General features: G+C 45.7%; 1 protein-coding gene and 2 pseudogenes across 11 annotated transcripts in view; 1 reads left to right on the forward strand and 2 right to left on the reverse strand.

Annotated features, from left to right (window-relative positions):
• PPCDC (phosphopantothenoylcysteine decarboxylase) overlaps positions 1-21,759 on the reverse strand; it is a 146,190-nt gene that overhangs the window by 93,184 nt on the left and 31,247 nt on the right. For 10 of the 11 annotated variants that reach the window (XM_063926325.1, XM_063926324.1, XM_063926321.1 and 7 more), the window contains one exon: positions 13,420-13,588. The exons of the other annotated variant lie outside the window; for it this stretch is intronic. In XM_063926325.1, coding sequence (XP_063782395.1) covers positions 13,420-13,588 — 169 coding nt within the window. The remainder of the gene's footprint in view (positions 1-13,419; positions 13,589-21,759) is intronic. 11 annotated transcript variants of the gene reach the window in all.
• On the reverse strand, positions 2,692-2,810 carry LOC134937226 (5S ribosomal RNA; annotated as a pseudogene).
• Positions 3,238-3,356, forward strand: LOC134937227 (5S ribosomal RNA; annotated as a pseudogene).

A 21,759-nucleotide genomic window follows, 5' to 3' on the forward strand; every position in this document is an offset into this window, starting at 1 on the left:
ATATATATATATATATATATATATATATATATATATATATATATATATATATATAACACATTCATATATACATACACACCCACGGAAACCCCCCCTCACTAAATCCTGCGTTTGCCCCTGATTATATATCCGTCACAGGTATTTTCTCTAGTGATTCACAAATTTATAGTGAGCTCTGTGGTATCACTGTGATTCCCATTATTCTTTGCGACTATTATGTCTTATATGAATGCTTCTTCTGGAGTGTTGTAAACAGCACTAAGTTTACAGCATGGTTTATCTAAGCACTGTTCAGATACACTGTATACTACTCAGGGATTAATTACACTTTGGGGTAAATTTACTAAGGTGGGAGTTTTTTTAATACTGGTGATGTTGCCCATAGCAACCAATCAGATTCTATTATATTCTAGAAGCAGCTAGATAACTGTTAAGTAGAATCTGATTGGTTGCTATGGGCAACATCACCAGTTCTAAAAAAAAAAAAAAAACCTTCAACCTTTGTAAATTTACCCCTTTGTAACAGACCTATAATTCAGTGTTATATATACATTTTTTGTATCACATTAGTCTCCACTGGATATCACTGTATAAAATGTATCATAGTGTCTATTCCTGCACCAGTATTTCTTATTCTGAAATCACCATGCAGTTATTCAGTTCCTCTCAAGCTGATAATTTTATATCAAGACTTCGTTTTGCATTCATAGGATGAAGGGTTTATGTCGTAGTCTATATGGAATACGTACTCCCAAAATATCTAAATGATTCTGCCTTTGGGAGAAGTCTAAGCACGCTCTCCTGTCTGGTGTTCCGGGTATGGGTCATTAGGTCGACAGTCAAAAGGTCGACCACTATTGGTCGACATTCATTAGGTCGACATGGTCACTAGGTCGACATGAAAAAAAGGTCGACATTAGTGTTTTTTTTTAACCTTTTTTGGTGTCATTTTCTTCAAAAAGTGACGGGGAACCCGAATTAGTGTACCGTCTTCTCTCACATGGTGAGCGATTACTATTCCCAATTGTAGTCCACATGGATCATAAAGTATGAAAGAGTTTTAAACATTTTTTTTTTTAAAACTCATGTCGAACTTTTTCCATGTCGACCTACTGACCATGTGGACCAATAGTGGTCGACCTAATGACTGTCGACCTAAGTCTTGTAGACCTAATGACCTAAGCTGTTGTTCCTGTAGGATATAGTATAAATATTCTCTAATGAGTATGTATCTGCATCTACAAAATTTAGGATTCAATTGATCCACTTTTTGATATCAGAACAGGTGTATGACAGAGCATTAATAGTGTCTGCTTAAGGTTATCCAATTAGTCACCAGGTCACATATCTCTGGTGATACTGTGGAAGAGATACTTATCCAATACAGTATCCGGCTATATTCCTTTCAAATGGTAGAGTGTTATTTTCAAAATACTACCCGCAGTATTATCGATAAAAGATACATTTTTTTTTGTTGCATATAACGTAAGCACAGCATTGTGATGGGCATTTTTTTTGTTGTTGTTTTTTTAAGACACTGAGTGGTGATTTTACTATTATAGCTGATGCAATCTTAGACATATAATTAGAAAACGAATGAAACAAAGCTAAAGGTTGGTAAACAGAGATTATTAATACACAGCTCCTGTTAGTGGATGTTTGGAGAACTGCATGTCCTGATGATAGAGTATGTACCTGCCTCTCTAATCCTTTTGGTTCTATATGCTATTTTTCAACAGTCACTCATTTTTTCTTGTACTTTCCTGGGAAAAATGGGCGGTTTGGGAAAACAGTCAAAGAGCACAGTAGTTCAAATCAGAGTAGTTAGAAAGGAGTCATAGAATAGTCCACATACTGTAAACAAAAGACATATAATACTTTGTGTATATCCAAGTAACAGGTGGAGGTGCACCAAGGGTGTAGATTAAGTATCAGAAATTGGGAGAAAGGGAGACACCTGTTTGGGGCACTCGGTCTATGAACAAATTTAAAACTTAATTTTTATTAAGTACAGTAGAATTAATATCTGGTTGCTTCAGAGATACGTTTTCACAAAGGGCAATATAACAGAATCAAACTCTAATATTGGTGAAAATAGCAGAAAAGGAGATTTATGGTAGACTTACCATAGTTAAATCTCTTTCTGCGAGGTACACTGGGTTCCACAGGGAATACATCGGGGTGTAGAGTTGGATCTTGATCTAGATGCACCAACAGGCTGAAGCTTTGACTGTTCCCAGGATGCATTGCATGGCCTCCTCTATAACGTGCGAGAAAAGGGAGAGAAGAAGACTCTTTTGTGGGTGCACTCTTGTATGTTTGGAAGTCTCAGAAGAAACAATAGGTAGAAATTAAATATAAATTTTTAAATATAAATTTTATTAACAACAATTAGTAAAATAGTAGTAAAGTAAGCTGTCAAAAATCAAGGTGGGGGTTAGGGGGGGGGGGGGGGGGGGAAGGGGGTTTTTGGGAAAGAAGGAAACACAGAACAAAATTTAATTACAGTGTAAATACTGAATATTGGTTCTGAGCTGCCTGGGTGCGAAAATAACAGCTGGAGGCCTGAAAAGATGAGGCAATTTTATTCTCTTGTGAGTGATAATGAGGAGACAGATAGGATGGGTAAAGATAGAATAAGCAAGATGAATCTGCTGTCAGTGTTAGACGCTGAGCAAAACCGTCCAGGAATTTCTACTAAACTGAGTATTCCTCAAGAGTCTCCCACTCGAGTACTGACCCAGCCCTACACTGCTTAGCTTCCAAGATCGGAAGGATTCGGGCGTTACCAGTGTGGTATGATAGTAGAAGACATATTTGATATCGAGGGCTCGAGAATCACTGATGAGAGTTCACGAAAATGGAGAAGAAAAAGAATAAGTTAGAGAGGAAAATAGGGGATCTGCTGCCACCGTTAGACCGGGATAATTACCCCTGAATCAGTGGTGAGAGTCCTGAAAAAAGTAAAAAGTTGTACTATCAGCACCCCGCAATTAAGCAGCCTATTGACTATCAACCTTTCTCAAACCACTACATATCAGCATTGTTCTTCTTCCTTTTTTTCCTTCCTTCTTCCAACTTTTTACTTTTTTCAGGACTCTCACCACTGATTCAGGTAATTATCCCGGTCTAACGGTGGCAGCAGATCCCCTATTTTCCTCTCTAACTTATTCTTTTTCTTCTCCATTTTCGTGAACTCTCATCAGTGATTCTCGAGCCCTCGATATCAAATATGTCTTCTACTATCATACCACACTGGTAACGCCCGAATCCTTCCGATCTTGGAAGCTAAGCAGTGTAGGGCTGGGTCAGTACTCGAGTGGGAGACTCTTGAGGAATACTCAGTTTAGTAGAAATTCCTGGACGGTTTTGCTCAGCGTCTAACACTGACAGCAGATTCATCTTGCTTATTCTATCTTTACCCATCCTATCTGTCTCCTCATTATCACTCACAAGAGAATAAAATTGCCTCATCTTTTCAGGCCTCCAGCTGTTATTTTCGCACCCAGGCAGCTCAGAACCAATATTCAGTATTTACACTGTAATTAAATTTTGTTCTGTGTTTCCTTCTTTCCCAAAAACCCCCTCCCCCCCCCCCCCCCCCTAACCCCCACCTTGATTTTTGACAGCTTACTTTACTACTATTTTACTAATTGTTGTTAATAAAATTTATATTTAAAAATTTATATTTAATTTCTACCTATTGTTTCTTCTGAGACTTCCAAACATACAAGAGTGCACCCACAAAAGAGTCTTCTTCTCTCCCTTTTCTCGCATGTTTTACCACTGACTCAGGGTGCACCACCAAACTCAAGATCAAATTAGAAAACATTGGTTTTCTCCTTGTATTTAATATTTTGGTCCAACAATATCTACTAGATACATCACTATTTTCCAGTGCGGTATACCCCCAATACATTCATGCCTCCTCTATAACACCGCCTCCGGACACTGGAGCTTAGTTTCATTAACCAGTCCAATGCAGTAGCAGGTAAAAGAGAAGGCAGATGTTAGTCACATAGAAACACATTCTCACGACAGTAGAAGGGACAAGCGGCTAATGCCATACAAACCAAAAGAAGTTAAGTGCACCTTGCAGAAAGAGATTTAACCATGGTAAGTCTACCATAAATCTCCTTTTCTGCAGCGGGGTACACTGTGTTCCACAGGGAATACATCGGGGATATCCTAAAGCAGTTCCTCATGGGAGGGGATGCACTGTAGCGGGTACAAGAACTCGGCGTCCAAAGGAAGCATCCTGGGAGGCGGAAGATCAAAGGCATAAAACCTAATGAACGTGTTCACTGAGGACCACGTAGCCGCCTTGCACAATTGTTCAGCGGACGTGCCTTGGCGGGCCGCCCAAGAAGGTCCAATAGACCGAGTAGAATGGGCTTTGATAGCAGCAGGAGCTGGAAGACCAGCCTGTGCATAAGCTTGTGCAATCACTATTCTAATCCATCTGGCCAAGGTTTGCTTATTCGCAGGCCAGCCACGTTTGTGAAAACCAAAAAGTACAAAAAGGGTATCGGACCTCCTGAGAGAGGCAGTCCTCTCCACGTAAATACGGAGAGCCCGTACCCCATCTAAAGACCGCTCTTTGGAGGGCAAACCAAAAGAGATAAAAGCCGGAACCACGATCTCTTGGTTAAGATGGAAAGATGACACCACCTTAGGCAAATAACCAGGGCAAGTTCGAAGAACTGCCCGGTCACGGTGAAAAATCAGAAAGGACGGACGACAGGACAAAGCTCCTAAGTCCGACACCCTCCTAGCAGAGGCAATAGCCAGCAGAAACACGACCTTAAGCATAAGATATTTAAGGTCCACAGACTCAAGAGGTTCAAATGGATATTCTTGGAGGGCATTCCAGACAACAGACACATCCCATGGAGCCACAGGAGGGACATAGGGAAGCTGAATCCGTAAAAACACCTTTAGTGAAAGTATGAACGTCAAGAATAGGCGCAAACTTCCTCTGAAACCACACCGACAAGACAGAAATATGAACCTTGAGGGAGGCCAGACGAGGACCTGAGTCTAGGCCTTGTTGCAGAAAAGCCAAAAGTCTGGAAGTTCTGAAAGTGTTAGCAGCACACCAGGTGAAGTAATAATTCCAAACCCTGTAATAAATCTGTGCAGAAGCCAGTTTGTGGGCCTTCAACATAGTTTGGATAACCGCCTCGGAGAATCCTTTGGCCCTCAGAAGTCAAGCTTCAAGAGCCACGCCGTCAAAGCCAGTCTGGCCAGGTCCGGGTAGACACAAGGGCCCTGAACAAGGTGGTCTAGGCGTTGAGGAAGTAGAAGAGGACGCTCGATCGATAGACCCTGCAGGTCTGAGAACCAATTTCATCTGTGCCACTCTGGAGAGACTAGAAGTAGTATTTCTCCTTCTTGCTTGAACTTCTGTAGTACCCTGGGCAGGAGGGTCACTGGAGGGAACACGTATGGCAGCCGAAAGTTCCATGGAATTGCTAGTGTGTCCACAAATGCTGCTTGAGAATCCCTTGCCCTTGATCCGAAGACCGGGAACCTTGTGATTGTGTAGAGACGCCATCAGGTCTACATCTAGTAGGCCTCACTTGTCCACTAGGAATTGAAAGACTTCCGGATGAAGACTCCACTCTCCGGCATGTACGTCATGATGACTGAGGAAATCCGCTTCCCAGTTGATGACTCCGGGAATGAACACCGCCCTATTTGCTGGCAGATGGTGTTCCGCCCAACGAAGGATTTTTGATACTTCCGTCATTACCATAAGGCTTCGAGTGCCGCCGTGATGATTTATGTATGCCACTGTGGTGGCATTGTCTGATTGTACTTGAACAGGCCGGTTCTGTATCAGAAGCAGGGCAAGCATCAAAGCATCGAACAATGCCCGCAATGCTAGAATGTTTATCGGTAGGAGAGATTCCTCCTTGGTCCACCGACCCTGGAGAGAGAGTGTTTCTCTAACACCGCGCCCCAACCCCGCAGGCTGGCTTTCGGTGTCAGTAAGAACCAGCTGGAGATCCAGAAGGGATGGCCCCTGCTCAACCGTTGGTCCTGTAGCCACGAGCTAAGTGACAGACGAACCTCCGGAGTCAAGGAGATCATTTGAGACCTGATCCGATGGGGCAGGCTGTCCCACTTGGCAAGGATTAACCGCTGCAGAGGGTGGGAATGAAATTGAGCGTACTCTACCATGTCAAAAGCCGACACCATGAGGCCTACTTGCATCGCCGAGTGTATTGACATTCTTGGGCGAAAAAGGAAGTATCTGATCCTGTCCTGAAGTTTTAGAACTTTCTCTGGAGACAGAAACAGTCTTTTGCTGTGTGTGTCCAGCAGTGCTCCCAGGTGCACCATGCTCCGGTACCAGCAAGGACTTTTTCCAGTTGATGAGCCACCCGTGGGCTTGTAGGAATTGGACCGTCAGTTCCAGATGACGGAGGAGAACATCTTGGGAGTTCTCCAGGATCAGCAAGTCGTCCAAATACGGCAGGATCCTGATTCGTTGACGGCAGAGAAAGGCGGTAATCACGGCCATGACCTTGGTGAAGATCTGAGGGGCCGTGGCCAGTACAAATGGCAGAGCCTGGAATTGATCATTTAGGTTGCCAATAACAAACCGCAGATATTGCTGATGCGATATGGCAATAGGTATATGCAGGTAAGCATCCTATATGTCCAGGGATACCATATAGTCTTCGGATTCCATGGCCAGTACAATAGTGTGCAATTTCCATACGTAATTTGGACACTCACAAATTTGTTCAATGATTTGAGGATGAGTATAGGCTGGAAGGACCCATTGGGTTTCGGGACTAGAAACATGGTCGAATAATATCCCCTGCCTCTCTGGGACAGAGGTACCGGCACTACCACTCCTGTGTCCAGGAGGATTCGCACAACCAGGTGTAGAGCTTGCGATTTCAACGGATCCGAAGGAATAACCATCATGCAGAACTGGCGAGGGGGACGTCTCTTGAAAGAGACAGTGTACCCGTGAGAGACAACTTCCCGCACCCAGGCGTCTGAAGTGGTCCTTAACCAGACCTGGGCGTATTGCAGAAGTCGGCCTCCCACCCTGGGTTCCCCCAGGGGTAGGCCCGGCCAGTCATGCAGCAGGCTTGTCTTGTTTGGAAGCAGGCTGATTGGCAGCACAGGATTGTTTAGGTTTGGGCTTAGTGGTTTTGGAAGCACGGGCCTGTCTCGGGTACGCCTAACCCTTTGCTTTCCCTGGAGGTCGAAAGGAACGAAAAGTTGTACTTTTAGCCTTCGGTGCAGAAGGATTAGTACTTGGGAGAAGCGCAGTCTTAGCAGCCGCCAAATCAGTCACAATCTTGTTCAGATCCTCCCCAAATAGATGTCTCCCTTAAAAGGGAGCACCTGCAAGGCACTTTTGGAGTCCAGGCCCACCTTCCAGGATCTCAACCACAGAATTCGGCGAGCCAGTATAGACGTAGTAGACGCCTTGGCTGCCATTACACCTGCCTCAGAGGACGCCTCTTGAATATAGTGGGAGGCGGTAGTAATATGAGACAGATATTGTCTGGCAGTGTCAAAAATATCCTGAGGTAGCTCTTCCTCTAACGTCTGAACTCATGCTTCAATTCCTTTTGCAGCCCAGGAGACTGCTATAGTGGGTCTATGTACAGCACCGGTATGGGAGTAAATAGACTTCAGGCATCCCTTCAAACGCTTATCCGTCGGTTCCACCAGTGAGGTGACAGTGGTGAAAGGCAGAGTAGATGACACCACAAGACGGGAGACATGAGAGTCCACCGGCGATGGATTTTCCCACTTGTTACTCAACTCTGCAGGGATAGGATAGCGAGCTAGCATCTTTTTAGACAGGGAGAATTTCTTTCCTGGAGAAGACCAGGAATCCTGACGTATGTCAATTAAATGGCCAGAATGTGGTAAGACTACTTTAGTAACCTTCTGACATTTGAACTTATCAGGTTTTTTAGACGCAGTAGTGGAATCTACCTCATCATCAATTTGTAGAATCAGCTTAATAGCCTCCACTACGTCAGGAACATCAACCTGAGTTGTAGGTTCCTTGTCAGAAGCAACTGTATCAGTGTCTGACGGATCAGTATATTCCCCATCCTCATCAGAAGAATTATCTGAAATATTAGTGGATTGTGAGGAGGAAGCGGCCCACTTAGATGACCCCTTGACCCCAGAGGGACGTGGGGTAGACGTGTCTCACCAAAGATTGATTTAATTCTTGTATCTGGGTAGACAGAGTGTCCACCCAGGGCAGATTAACTACAGGGACAATATGTAGCTGCAATGGCACAGGAGGACATACAGGGGGCGCAAGACGTGTCACAAGCGTATTAAGCATACTTGAGAACGCTACCCAAGGTGGTTCTTGATTGGCTACAGGGGCTGCGGGCTGACTGGGAGATGTATGGCACCCAGTACACGAACCATCAGTTAAAACTTCCCCCTCAGGTAAATCCTTGGTGCAAGGACTGCATGATGCAGAAGCGTCCGTGGATTTCCTGCTCTGTGTGGTAGACATTATAGGGAATGTAGCCATAGAGCATAACAGTAGAGGTGACTGAAATACACAGTAAAACACACAAAGCAGTATATACTGTGTAGCACTATATATGAGACCCTGACGCAGCTACCCCCCACCCCCACTCCCAGGGAATAGAATACAGTGATAGCAATAAGTATGATACATGAGAATGAAATTCACACAGCAGTTACAGGCACACTTAGTCACAGGTACAATGCTGAAATTATTTCAGGCAAACAATAAAACTGTACTGGACTAGCAAAACTATATTGTATATATATATATATATATATATATATATATATATATATATATATATATATATATATATATATATACATACATACATATACATACAATGCACAGTAGATACTGGATGCATATCTCAGAATACTTGTACTAAATATTCTGGTAGAAGTACACTTGTTCTTAACTAACACTGTCTAAAATGACATGTAGAATACTTAAGTGACTGTAAATGCACAGCGCTGATGAGGCAGGCGGATTTACAAAGGAGACATAACCCTGCAGTCCCGGAGATCAGCCGCAGCTACTTGTGTAAAGATGGCGCCCAAATCTCTGTCAGGGAGTGAGGGAAAGTGAGAAGCAGCTCCAGGGCGGGAACAACAGCAGTAGATGGCACCCAGAGCTGGGGGAGGGGCTACAGGTCAAGCGCCTTATCCCCTTTGCTGGTCCTCACCACCGGGTACGGTGTACCTTTGTTAAAAGGATTTTTGTGAAATTTGACCTGTGCTTCCTGCCCATGTGGATATAGTGGGGTCCCTGTACGGCCACAGTATCCACGCCAGCGTCGCGGCCTGTCTCCTAGGACCGCAACCAGAACACGATTTCAGCAGGTCCCACCTGGGGGACCCTCTTACCTCCTCCCAAAGAAGCAGCCACGCGATGCTGGAGAGCGCCAGCGGTGTGTGCCTGTAAACCGGAGCGCCTCAACCGCAAGTACCCGGGAACTCGGTAGTATGCGGCGCTGCTGAGGGTGTGTTGGAGCCGCAGCACAGTATGTCACTAGGGCATAAAAGTGCTGCAGCCCTTTAATAATCTTCTTAACAAAAGCTCTTTTCAGGGCTGTCTAGCGCAGCCCCCCCTGTTAAGTGACCTGCTCTGCAGGCACCAACTTACAAACTGAGCTCCAGTGTCCGGAGGCAGGGTTATAGAGGAGGCCATGCAATGCATCCTGGGAACAGTCAAAGCTTTAGCCTGTTGGTGCCTCTGGATCAAGATCCAACTCTACACCACAATGTATTCCCTGTGGAACACAAAAAAGTACCCCGCTGCAGAAATAATACTAACAAATAAGAGTCCAGCGACTCAATTCACACATATAGGCAGTCCCATATCCAATATAAATTCACAGTATAATACTGACATAAACATCTCCAGGGCCTGAAAATTAATAACAATAGGGCGGGGTGGAGTGAAGGTCCGGCTCAGGGGACTGCCTGAATGAGGGGTGTAGGGACTCGCTGGTGCCCAAGTGAGTACCCCAGTGGTCCGAGACATATGCTTCGTGTGTCGGGTGTCAGGACCGGAAGCTGGCTATATGTAAGCCTGCTCCAAATCTTTAGAATGTAAGCTCTCACGAGCAGGGCCCTCTTCCCTCATGTGCCTTTATGTCTCTTACTTAACCTATCTTCTTTTCAAACTCCCTTTGATGGCACCAAGTCCTTCCGTTTTCTGCCACCCTGATACTAATTTCAGTGCTGTTTACTGACGCAGATGTTTATATACCCAGTACTTGTCCTATATTGTATTGAATTCTAAGTCACTATGGGTCATTCCGACCAGTTCGCACACAGCAGTTCTTTGCTGCGGTGCGAATGGGTCGAAAATGCGCATGCACGGCGGTCGCATTGCGCACACGCCTCATTGCCTGCCGCCGACCGTCGCCGGGCAACGCCGCCGCCAGCGACAAATGTGATTGCAGCGGTGATCGAAAGGCGGGAGGCGTTCCGGGGCAGATACTCACTGTTTTCCAGGCGTGGCGAGTCCAACGCAGGTGTGGCGAGGCGTTTGGAGGGCAGATGTCTGACGTCATGACTGGGACCTTCATCGCTGGATCCATCGCACAGGGTAAGGGACTCTTACCCTAGTCTTGTTTTGCAGGAAACATGCAGGGCTGCATATGCGTTCGCAGCCCTGCTATGTGGAAATACACTCCCCCATAGGCGGAGATTAGTTGATCGCACCAGCAGCAAAAAGTTGCTTGGTGCGATAAACTCGGAATGATGGCCACGGTCGTCATGTTTTGCTTATTTGTTTACTGTCACTCTCGGCGTAAGTTGGGGTTCCGACAACCGAGTTTTGGCTGAAGGGACAGCTACCTGTGAGGAGAGTAAACGAGGTGGCTGAATGTAATTCCTCCTCATGGAGTGGAAGCCAAACTAAGTGTTAACGTTTGCTGGAGAGCGTAAAGAAAAGGAGGACTTCGTAGGAAGATAACTGTAGTTTTAATGAATAATCAGGCTGTACACGAATATTGGAGAAATAGAAGAAACTGGAAGAATTAGAGTCTATGGTTAAATGACTTGAAGAGTGAAGCTGAAGAACTCCGGTAAAGAAGAACTGAAGACTGTTTTTTAAGATTAAAAGATGAGGCTGAAGTACTTGGACTTTGAAGAAATGATGACTGTGGTTTGTGATTGAAAGACGAGGCTGAAGAACTTGGACTTTGAAGAAATGAAGACGTCTGCGGGAACCGCCGTTAGACCCTGGAGCTCCTCTATGACCTGGGACCCCGTGAGCGAATCCACAAGTGGCAACGGACTTACACAGCAGGATTGCATCAGCGTTTAGGTAACCGATAGATGAGAGCAACCAGAACCAGGGAACCAGAAGTAACTTGGGAGCACAGAGCTGGAGAACCTTTCACAAGGAGGTAACTTGAAGCACTGGCACTCTCCCTTTGAGCCAGCGCCCTTTTGTAAGGGGAGAACACGCAGGATTGGCTGAACACAGATTGGGAACTTCATTGGTAATACTCTGGTCTCCAACATGGCTACCCCCAGCACAGGAGACATACTTAGCTGTTAGCACACAGCTTTAGCCAGCTTCTGTCTCTGACACACTATACTGTGCCACCACTAGAGGACCTTACCGCAGCGATCCCCGGCTCTCCAGACCTATGGCTCCCGGCCCTTGGCAGCCGCACATCCGTCCAGGAGGACCAGCAGCTCCCTGCCGCCGCAGCCACGCCAACCAGGCGGGAGCACCCGCCGGAGGTAAGGCTCCGGAGCCTGACATTTACTCTGTAATTGGGTGCTGCGGATCCCATGTGGCGCCATATAAATAAAGGAAAATAATACTAATAATCAAAAGCATACGCCTCGGACCACTCGTTTATGTCCTAGTAATTATCAGCACCTCTGTATAGCAATGTAGTTTCATACCTTTATCTTTAATTTTACAGTTTAACACACTATCAATCATCACAGACCACTGTATGCTGCCATATAGTAGTACTCTACTAGCTACTAATATCATGTATTTTTTGAGATGGACTGCAAATGTCATTCAAAGGTAATCAGTGGGTGACTATGTGCATGAATTTGCTTCGGTATAAACAACCCATTGACCAACTATCCAGTGTCATCTGATCTTTAATTCAATTTAATGAATTTCCTCATACCAAAGCATGCTGCATTTTGGGGGTCATTCTGACCTGAACGCTCGCTGCAGTTCTTCACAGCGCAGTGTTCAGGTCAGAACTGCGCATGCTCCGGTGCTGCAGTGCGCCGGTGCATGGCTGACAACCGACGGCTGTCATTGCCTAGGGCTTGCCTTTGCCTGATTGATAGGCAGTGGCTGGGTGGGAGAGGGCGGCATGGCGTCGTTTGGCCGCCGTTTTGTGGGCGCGGTCCGGCCAACGCAGGCGTGACGGGCCCAGCGGCTGCGTGACGTCACACGCAGCCGCTGGGAGCTGGGCAGCGATGAGTAGCTCCCCGGCCAGCACGCATAAGCTGCGGTGGCCGGGAGCTACTCCTGAAGTACAAAAGCTGTGTGATGCTTTTGTACTTCAGCGACGGGGCAGGTACTGACATGTGGGGCGGGCTAGCCCTGTGCTGGGCGTCCCCTCACATGTCTGTGTTCCAGATCGTAGCTGTGCTAAATTTAGCACAGCTACGATCAACTCGGAATGACCCCCTTTGTTATTAATTTTCAGGCTCCGGAGATGTTTATGTCAGTATTATACTATGAATTTATATTGGATATGGGACTGCCTAAAGGTTTGAATTGAGTCACTGGTGTCTTATTTGTTAGCATTATTTCTGATATTTTTGCCAATATTAGAGTTTGATTCTGTTGTTTTGCCCTTTGTGAAAATTTATCTCTGAGGCAACCATATATTCATTCTACTATATTTTTCTTGTGGCTAAGATTGGTCCAGCTCATAAAGACTGGGTCTGAGTGGGATGCACCCACAAATAGCAAGCTTTACTGCTCACGCGCAAAAGTGAATTTACACATCTTTGTATATCTCTTGGCGGTTCTGAGTCAGGCGGATTTCTGCTTGTGTGAAATGGGCGTTTGTGGACAGTAATGTCTTGTGGCACTGTCATCGAAAAGTGTGGTGAGAGTGTAGCTAGAGTTCTGTGCAATTCAGAGGCGTACAGCGAGGGAACACCTGTTTCTGACGGATCTCCTGTACCCAGAATGGGGTGCAAGTGCCAATAATAATAACAGTTGCAGGAGTTGACAAAAAAAACTTCCTGCTTCAAGCTGTACAGATAATGGATTAGCATAGTAAATCTGACTTCCCGCCATTACAGACACTTTGCGTCCTACTCAAAATCAAGCCCTGTGTATAAGGCAATCGGTGCACCTATTTAAAAACATCAAAATCTGAATGCTAGGAATTGTGGTCTAAGCCGCCCACTGACCTTTATCTCCACACACCAGTGTTTTTTCGATGCATGCAATCTCCATGTAGCCGAAAGTACTAAGACGTTCAATCTGCTCTGCTGTGATTGGATTATTCCACATGGCTGTATTCATAGCTGGGCAGAACAGCAGTGGTTTTTGTAAGTCCCATGCACGGACCACGCAGGTCTGCAAAATGAAATATATATTAAGATGGAGATTCTAGGCACGCACCACTCTATGTTTTGGAGACTTGGGACGCAGCTAACATCTATATGAGAGGAGAAATGATACAGCAGTCTCTACACACACAAGAGAAGTAGACCGATACATGGAGCGTTTCTTGTGAAGGGAGTACAAAAGAGACAACAAGGAATTGGAAGCAAGCTCAATAAGGAGATTTATGGTAGACTTACCATAGTTAAATCTCTTTCTGTGAGGTACACTGGGTTCCACAGGGAATACATCGGGGTGTAGAGTGGATCTTGATCCAGAGGCACCAACAGGCTAAAGCTTTGACTGTTCCCAGGATGCATTTCATGACCTCCTCTATAACTCCGCCTCCGGACACTGGAGCTCAGTTTCGTTAACTAGTCCAATGCAGTAACAGGCAAAAGAGAAGGCAGATGTTAGTCACGCAGAACCACATTCTCACGACAGGAGAAGGGACCAGCGGCTAATGCCATACAAACCCAAAGAAGCGTAGTGCGTCATGGTGGGCAACCTGTGGAAACCAATGTATCTCGCAGAAAGAGATTTAACCATGGTAAGTCTACCATAAATCTTCTTCTCTGCAGCGGGGTACACTCTGTTCCACAGGGAATGAATCGGGGATGTCCTAAAGTAGTTCCTCATGGGAGGGGACGCACCGTAGCCGGCACAAGAACCCGGCGTCCAAAGGAAGCATCCTGTGAGGCGGAAGTATCAAAGGCATAGAACCTAATGAACGTGTTCATTGAGGACCACGTAGCCGCCTTGCACAATTGTTCAGCAGACGAGCCGCCCAATAAGGTCCAACAGGCAGAGTAGAATGGGCTTTTATAGCAGCAGGAGCAGGAAGACCAGCCTGTGCATATGCTTGTGCAATCATCATTCTAATCCATCTGGCCAAGGTTTGCTTATTCACAGGCCAGCCACGTTTGTGAAAACCAAAAAGTACTAAAAGGATATCGGACCTCCTGAGAGGCAGTCCTCTCCACGTAAATACGGAGAGCCCGTACGACATCCAAAGGCTGCTCTTTGGAGGACAAAGGCTGCTCTTTGGAGGACAAATCAAAAGAGATAAAAGCCAGATCCACAATCTCTTGGTAAAGATGGAAAGATGACACCACCTTAGGTACTGTAGATAACCAGGGCGAGTTCTAAGAAGTGCTCGGTCACAGTGAAAAATCAGAAAGGGTGGACGACAGGACAAAGTGCTTAAGTTAGGCACCCTCCTAGCAGAGGCAATAGCCATCAGAAACACGACCTTAAGCATAAGATATTTAAGGTCAACAGACTCAAGATGTTCAAATGGATACTCTTGTAGGGCATTCAAGACAACAGACAGATCCCATGGAGCCACAGGAGGGATATAGGGAGGCTGAATCCGTAAAACGCCTTGAGTGAAAGTATGAACATCAGGAATAGATGCAAACTTCCTCTGAAACCACACCGACAAGGCAGAAATATGAACCTTGTGGGAGGCCAGATGAAGGCCTAAGTCTAGGCCTTGTTGCAGAAAAGCCAAAAGTCTGGAAGTTCTGAAATTCTATGCATCGTAATTCTTAGCAGCACACCAGGTGAAGTAAGAATTCCAAACCCTGTAATAAATCTGTGCAGAAGCCGGTTTGTGGGCCTTCAGCATAGTTTGGATAACCGCCTCAGAGAATCCTTTGGCCCTCAGGAGTGAAGCTTCAAGAGCCACGCCGTCAAAGCCAGTCTGACCAGGTCCGGGTAGACAAAAGGGCCCTGAACGAGGAGGTTTGGGCGTTGAGGAAGTAGAAGAGGACGCTCGATCGATAGACCCTGCAGGTCTGAGAACCAATGCTGTCTGGGCCACACTGGAGAGACTAGACGTAGTATTCCTCCTTCTTGCTCGAATTTTCGTAGTACCCTGGGCAGGAATGACACGGGGAGAACACGTATGGCAGCTGAAAGTTCCATGGAATTGCCAGTGCGTCCACGAATGCTGCTTGAGGATCTCTTGTCCTTGAACCGTAGACCGGAACTTTGTGATTGTGTCGAGACGCCATCAGATCTACATCTTGTAGGCCCCACTTGTCCACTAGAAGTTGAAAGACTTCCGGATGAAGACTCCACTCTCCGGCGTGTATGTCCTGACAACTGAGGAAATCCGCTTCCCAGTTGAGGACTCCGGGAATGAACACTGCCGATATTGCTGACAGATGGTGTTCCGCCCAACGAAGGATTTTTGATACTTCCATCATTGCCATGCGGCTTCGAGTGCCGCCTTGATGATTTATGTATGCCACTGTGGTGGCGTTGTCTGATTGCACTTGAACAGGCCTGTTCTGTATCAGAGGCAGGGCAAGAGTCAAAGCGTTGAACACTGTCCGCAATTCCAGAATGTTTATTGGGAGGAGAGATTCCTCCTTGGTCCACCGACCCTGGAGAGAGTGTTGCTCTAGCACCGCGCCCCAACCCCGCAGACTGGCGTCCGCAGTCAGTAGTACCCAATTGGGGATCCAGAAGGGACGGCGCCTGCTCAACTGTTGGTCCTGCCGGAGGGCACCGCCCGTATTGGGGGTTGGGAGGACCAACAATATTCAGCACGAGGACCGGTACCTATAGGGCTAAATAGGCCTTGATAAAGACTAGCACACTCGAAACGCGTTGGTGAGGACTATTGCCTGTTGGACATCACACCGCTCGTTTTTGGAAGAAAGGTACGACCACTTTTTATTTCTATTTAGCCCTATAGGTACCGGTCCTCATGTGCTGAATATTGTTGGTCCTCCCAACCCCCAATATGGGCGGTGCCCTCCGTCAGCCAATATTTTATTTCACTTTTTTGTAATTCTTTCATAAGATTTATTATTAAAATTTGTTACATTTTTACATAAGAGCCTCTATCTTCTTGGAAGACAAAGATACCTTGATGTGACTGCAATACATAAGAACGTCTGTGAGTACTGGCACGATTTTCTATACTCAAAAGATACACTAGTTAGGTGCAATATCCTCATATAAAGGTAAGTTAGGTATGCACTGTGAAAACCATCTTTTGTGCATTGTTTATACCATTTAATTTATGATTGGACCCAGGTGTTATTTTAAAAAGATACCTTGATAAGTCTATCAATTTTTATTGTGTAAGTTGAGGTACGCATTTGCCTCAGAAATATGCCCCATTGAGAGACGTTTGGCTCCAAATTATTCTGAAAAGAAACCTTTATGTGCTTTGTCATACCACTTAATATGTAAGCTAGGTATATTCATTAAGATAAATAACATATGAGAAAGCTATATAGGAACAATACATCTTAAATTGGAATTAGAATATAACCTACAGTTATTCCAATTTTTATTTGCATGCACTGTCCGAAATTCTTTGGAAGGATACCTATAAAGAAAACAAAGGGGAAGGAAGAAAACTTATAAGGTCAACACACCCCGGTATCTAGATAAGTATCAGCTATTTATTTACTCTCAGCGTCAACCCCCTTTTACCACCTTGTCTTGTTTGGAAGCAGGCTGACGGGCAGCACAGGATTGTTTAGGTTTGGGAAGCACGAGCCTGTCTCGGGTACGCCTCACCCTTTGCTTTCCCTGAGGTCGAAAGGAACGAAAAGTTGCACTCTTTGCCTTCGGTGCAGAAGGATTAGTATTTGGGAGAAACGCAGTCTTAGCAGTCATCAAGTCAGTCACAATCTTATTCAGATCTTCCCCAAATAGGATGTCTCCCTTAAAGGGGAGCACCTCTAAGGTCTTTTTGGAATCCAGGTCCACCTTCCAGGACCTCAACCACAGAATTCGGCGAGCCAGTATAGACGTAGTAGACGCCTTGGCTGCCATTACACCTGCCTCAGAGGACGCCTCCTGAATATAGTGGGAGGCGGTGGTAATATGAGACAGATATTGTCTGGCAGTGTCAGAAATATCCTGAGGTAGCTCTTTCTCTAATGCCTGAACCCATGCTTCAATTCCTTTTGCGGCCCAGGAGGCTGCTATAGTGGGTCTATGTACAGCACCGGTAAGGGAGTAAATAGACTTCAGGCATCCCTCCACACGCTTATCCATCGGTTCCTTCAGTGAGGTGACAGTGGTGACAGGCAGAGTAGATGACCCCACAAGACGGGTGACATGCGAGTCCACCGGCGGTGGATTTTCCCACTTGTTACTTAACTCCGCAGGGGTAGGATAAAGAGCTAGCATCTTCTTAGACAGGGAGAATTTCTTTCCTGGAGAAGACCAGGAATCCTGACGTATGTCTATTAAATGGTCAGAATGTGGTAAGACTACTTTAGCAACCTTCTGACGTTTGAACTTATCAGGTTTCTTAGACGCAGTATTGGGATCTACCTCATCATCAATTTGTAGAATCCGCTTAATAGCCTCCACTTGGTCAGGAACATCAACCTGAGTTGGAGGTTCCTCGTCAGAAGCAACTGTATCAGTGTCAGACGGATCAGTATATTCCCCATCCTCATCAGAATTATCTGAACTATTAGTGGATTGTGAAGAGGAAGCGGCCCGCTTAGATGACCCCTCGACTCCAGAAGGACGTGGGATAGACTTTTGTCTAACGAAGATTGATTTAATGGTTGTATCTGGGTAGACAGAGTGTCCGCCCAGGGTGGATTAACTACAGGGACAATATGTGGTTACAATGGCACAGGAGGTCCCAAAGGGGGCGTAAGACGTGTCACAAGCGTATTCAGCATACTTGAGAACGCTTCCCAAGGTGGCACCTGATTGGCTACAGGGGCTGCGGGCTGACTGGGATGTATGGCACCCAGTACACAAACCTTCAGTTAAAACTTTCCCCTCAGGTAAATCCTTGGAGTAAAGAAATGCATGATGCAGGAGCGCCCGCGGGTTTCCCGCCCCTTGTGGGAGACATTATAGTAATGTAGCCGTAGAGCGTAACAGTACAATATAGCCAGACAAATACAATACCTGCAAAGCATGCAAAGGGTTGTGGATCCTCTAGCGCAAAAGTGGTATTATAAAGGACAATTAACACTTATTTTTAGAAAAAGTTCATAGATAATATACACATGGTAATCAATGGTTTAAAATGAACATGGGGTCTTATGTACGCTATAACTGATAAACCTAATACCGGTATATAAACATTTAGACAACATATAATATAGAAGGAATATGTGAAGTTGAAAGTGAAATTAAAGATGATGTTTAACAGTTCTTGCAAATTTTAGTGATGGTTGCAAGTCTCCTCTGGGTTAAGAATACGCTTTAGTGGCGCTTTACTTCTTACCCCTTAGTGTATCTGTTGGGGGCATTTTACTTTCCTCAAGCTCTTTCTTCAAACCGTGGAAGTAAACCCAATAGATGTGTGATTTCAATGGTTCAAAGTCCAAATATGTGCTGTTCTTTGAAGTAAATGATAGAAAGTACCTTAGTTTTTCAAAGATGAGGTGTCTGCCGGCAGACAAGTCAACTCCTGTATCAACGCGTTTCACCCCTGGCTGGGGCTTCCTCAGGATCAATGGAGTATCCTATCGTCCTCCCTGGCTTGTTATTTAACCTAATCTGGCCGGATGACACATCCCGGACTTCACTTCCGGCTTCGCTGTGACGCACTTCCGCTTCCGGCTGGCTGATTTACGTATGGTTGGCGCTTGAAGGTTACTCTATTAGGCACGTTATAGTAAACTTCAGGTCCCGGCTGGCATGTTTACATATGGTTGGCACTCCCCGGTCCCTTTATAAGGTGAATTTTCTCTTCCGGAATACTTTGGAATGTCCATAAGTGTTAATTGTCCTTTATAATACCACTTTTGCGCTAGAGGAGCCACAACCCTTTGCATGTATATAGATTACCTATAGTATATCTACTGGTAACCTACTGAGGTATTTTGGGAGTATACCTCGTTCCTCACAGCAGCAATAGTGTCACTTGACAGGCACCCTTATTTGAGCACAGAACCCCTATTCCCCCTATCTTGTATAACAATACCTGCAAAACACTGCCTTATTTATGTGACAGTAAATACAGAACATAAACAGAGAATAAATGCGTTATGAGGTGACTGAAGAGCGCAGTAAAATACACTTAACAATATATACTGCGCAGCACTATATATTTGACTCTGGCGCACCTAGCCCCCCAGGGTACAGAATACAGTGATAGCTATAGCTGTGATACACTGAAAGTGAATTTCATACAGCAGAAGCAGGCACACACAGTCACAGTGACAATGCAGAAATTATTTTAGACACACAATAAAACTGCACTGTACTAATATATATATATATATATATATATATATATATATATATATATATATATATATAAATAAAACAATGCACAGTCAGAGACTGGATGTATATATCAGAACACTTGCACTAAATATTCTGGTAGAGATACACTTGTTCTTAACTAACACTGTCTTTAGAATGACATGTAGAATACGTAAGTGACTGTAAAATCACAGCGCTGATGAGGCAGGCGGATTTACAGAGGAGACTTTGCCCTGCAGTCCCGGAGACCAGACGCAGCTACATGAGAATATGGCGCCAAAATCTCAGTCACGGAGTGAGGGAGAGTGAGAAGCAGCTCCAGGGTGGGAACACCAGCAGTAGATGGCACCCGGGGCTGGGGGAGGGGCTACAGGTCAAGCGCCTTATCCCCTATGCTCGTCCTCACCACCGGGTACTGTGGAGCCTTATGAAAACAGATTTTACACAATCCGACCTGTGCCCCCTGCCCTGGTGGATATAGTGGGGTCCCTGTACTGACACAGTGTCCACGCCAGCGGCGCGGTCCGTCTCCTGGGACCGCGACCGGATAGCGATTTAGCCACGGGTCCCGTCTGGGGGACCCTCTTACCTCCTCCATAAGAAGCAGCCACGCGATCCAGAAGACAGTCTGTGGTGGTGTGCCTGCGAACCGGAGTGCCTCCGCCGCAAGTACCCGGGAACTCGGCCAGCGGGAGTATGCAGCACTGCTGGGGAGGTGATGGAGCCGCAGCACAGTATGCCACAATGACATATAAAGTGCTGCAGCCCTTGAAGCTTTCTAAAGGTTTTTTTCAGGGCTGCCTAGCACAACCCCCCCCCCCCCTGTTAAGTGACCTGCTCTGCAGGCACCAACTTACAAACCTAGCTCCAGTGTCCTGAGGCGGGGTTACAGAGGAGGCCATGCAATGCATCCTGGGAACAGTTAAAGCTTTAGCCTGTTGGTACCTCTGGATCAAGATCCAACTCTACACCCTGATGTATTTCCTGTGGAACACAGTGTACCCCGCTGCAGAAATATACATTGGGTAAAAAATGCCTCTGATCTACAGATACATACTGTACATATGTAGTATATATGCAAATTTAAATATGAAGTATAAATGTACAAATGGCTATCAATCTCCCTTACAGAACACAGTGCTTTGTCCCCTCATTATAACATAAGTGATGTAATGGGTACCTATGGGAGCAATTAAATTAGCCGGACAAAAAATAAGAATTTACTTACCGATAATTCTATTTCTCATAGTCCGTAGTGGATGCTGGGCGCCCATCCCAAGTGCGGATTGTCTGCAATACTTGTACATAGTTATTGTTACAAAAATCGGGTTATTATTGTTGTGAGCCATCTTTCAGAGGCTCCTCTGTTATCATGCTGTTAACTGGGTTCAGATCACAAGTTGTACGGTGTGATTGGTGTGGCTGGTATGAGTCTTACCCGGGATTCAAAATCCTTCCTTATTGTGTACGCTCGTCCGGGCACAGTATCCTAACTGAGGCTTGGAGGAGGGTCATAGGGGGAGGAGCCAGTGCACACCAGGTAGTCCTAAAGCTTTTACTTTTGTGCCCAGTCTCCTGCGGAGCCGCTATCCCCCCCCCATGGTCCTTTCGGAGTCCCCAGCATCCACTACGGACTATGAGAAATAGAATTATCGGTAAGTAAATTCTTATTTCTCTAACGTCCTAAGTGGATACTGGGGACTCCGTCAGGACCATGGGGAATAGCGGCTCCGCAGGAGACAGGGCACAAAAAGTAAGCTTTTAGGATCACATGGTGTGTACTGGCCCCTCCCCCTATGACCCCCCTCCAAGCCTCAGTTAGGTACTGTGCCCGGACGAGCGTACACAATAAGGAAGGATCTTGAATCCCGGGTAAGACTCATACCAGCCACACCAATCACACCGTACAACTTGTGATTTGAACCCAGTTA

The sequence above is a fragment of the Pseudophryne corroboree genome, chromosome 6, assembly GCF_028390025.1.
Source record: "Pseudophryne corroboree isolate aPseCor3 chromosome 6, aPseCor3.hap2, whole genome shotgun sequence".
Taxonomy (NCBI): domain Eukaryota; kingdom Metazoa; phylum Chordata; class Amphibia; order Anura; family Myobatrachidae; genus Pseudophryne; species Pseudophryne corroboree.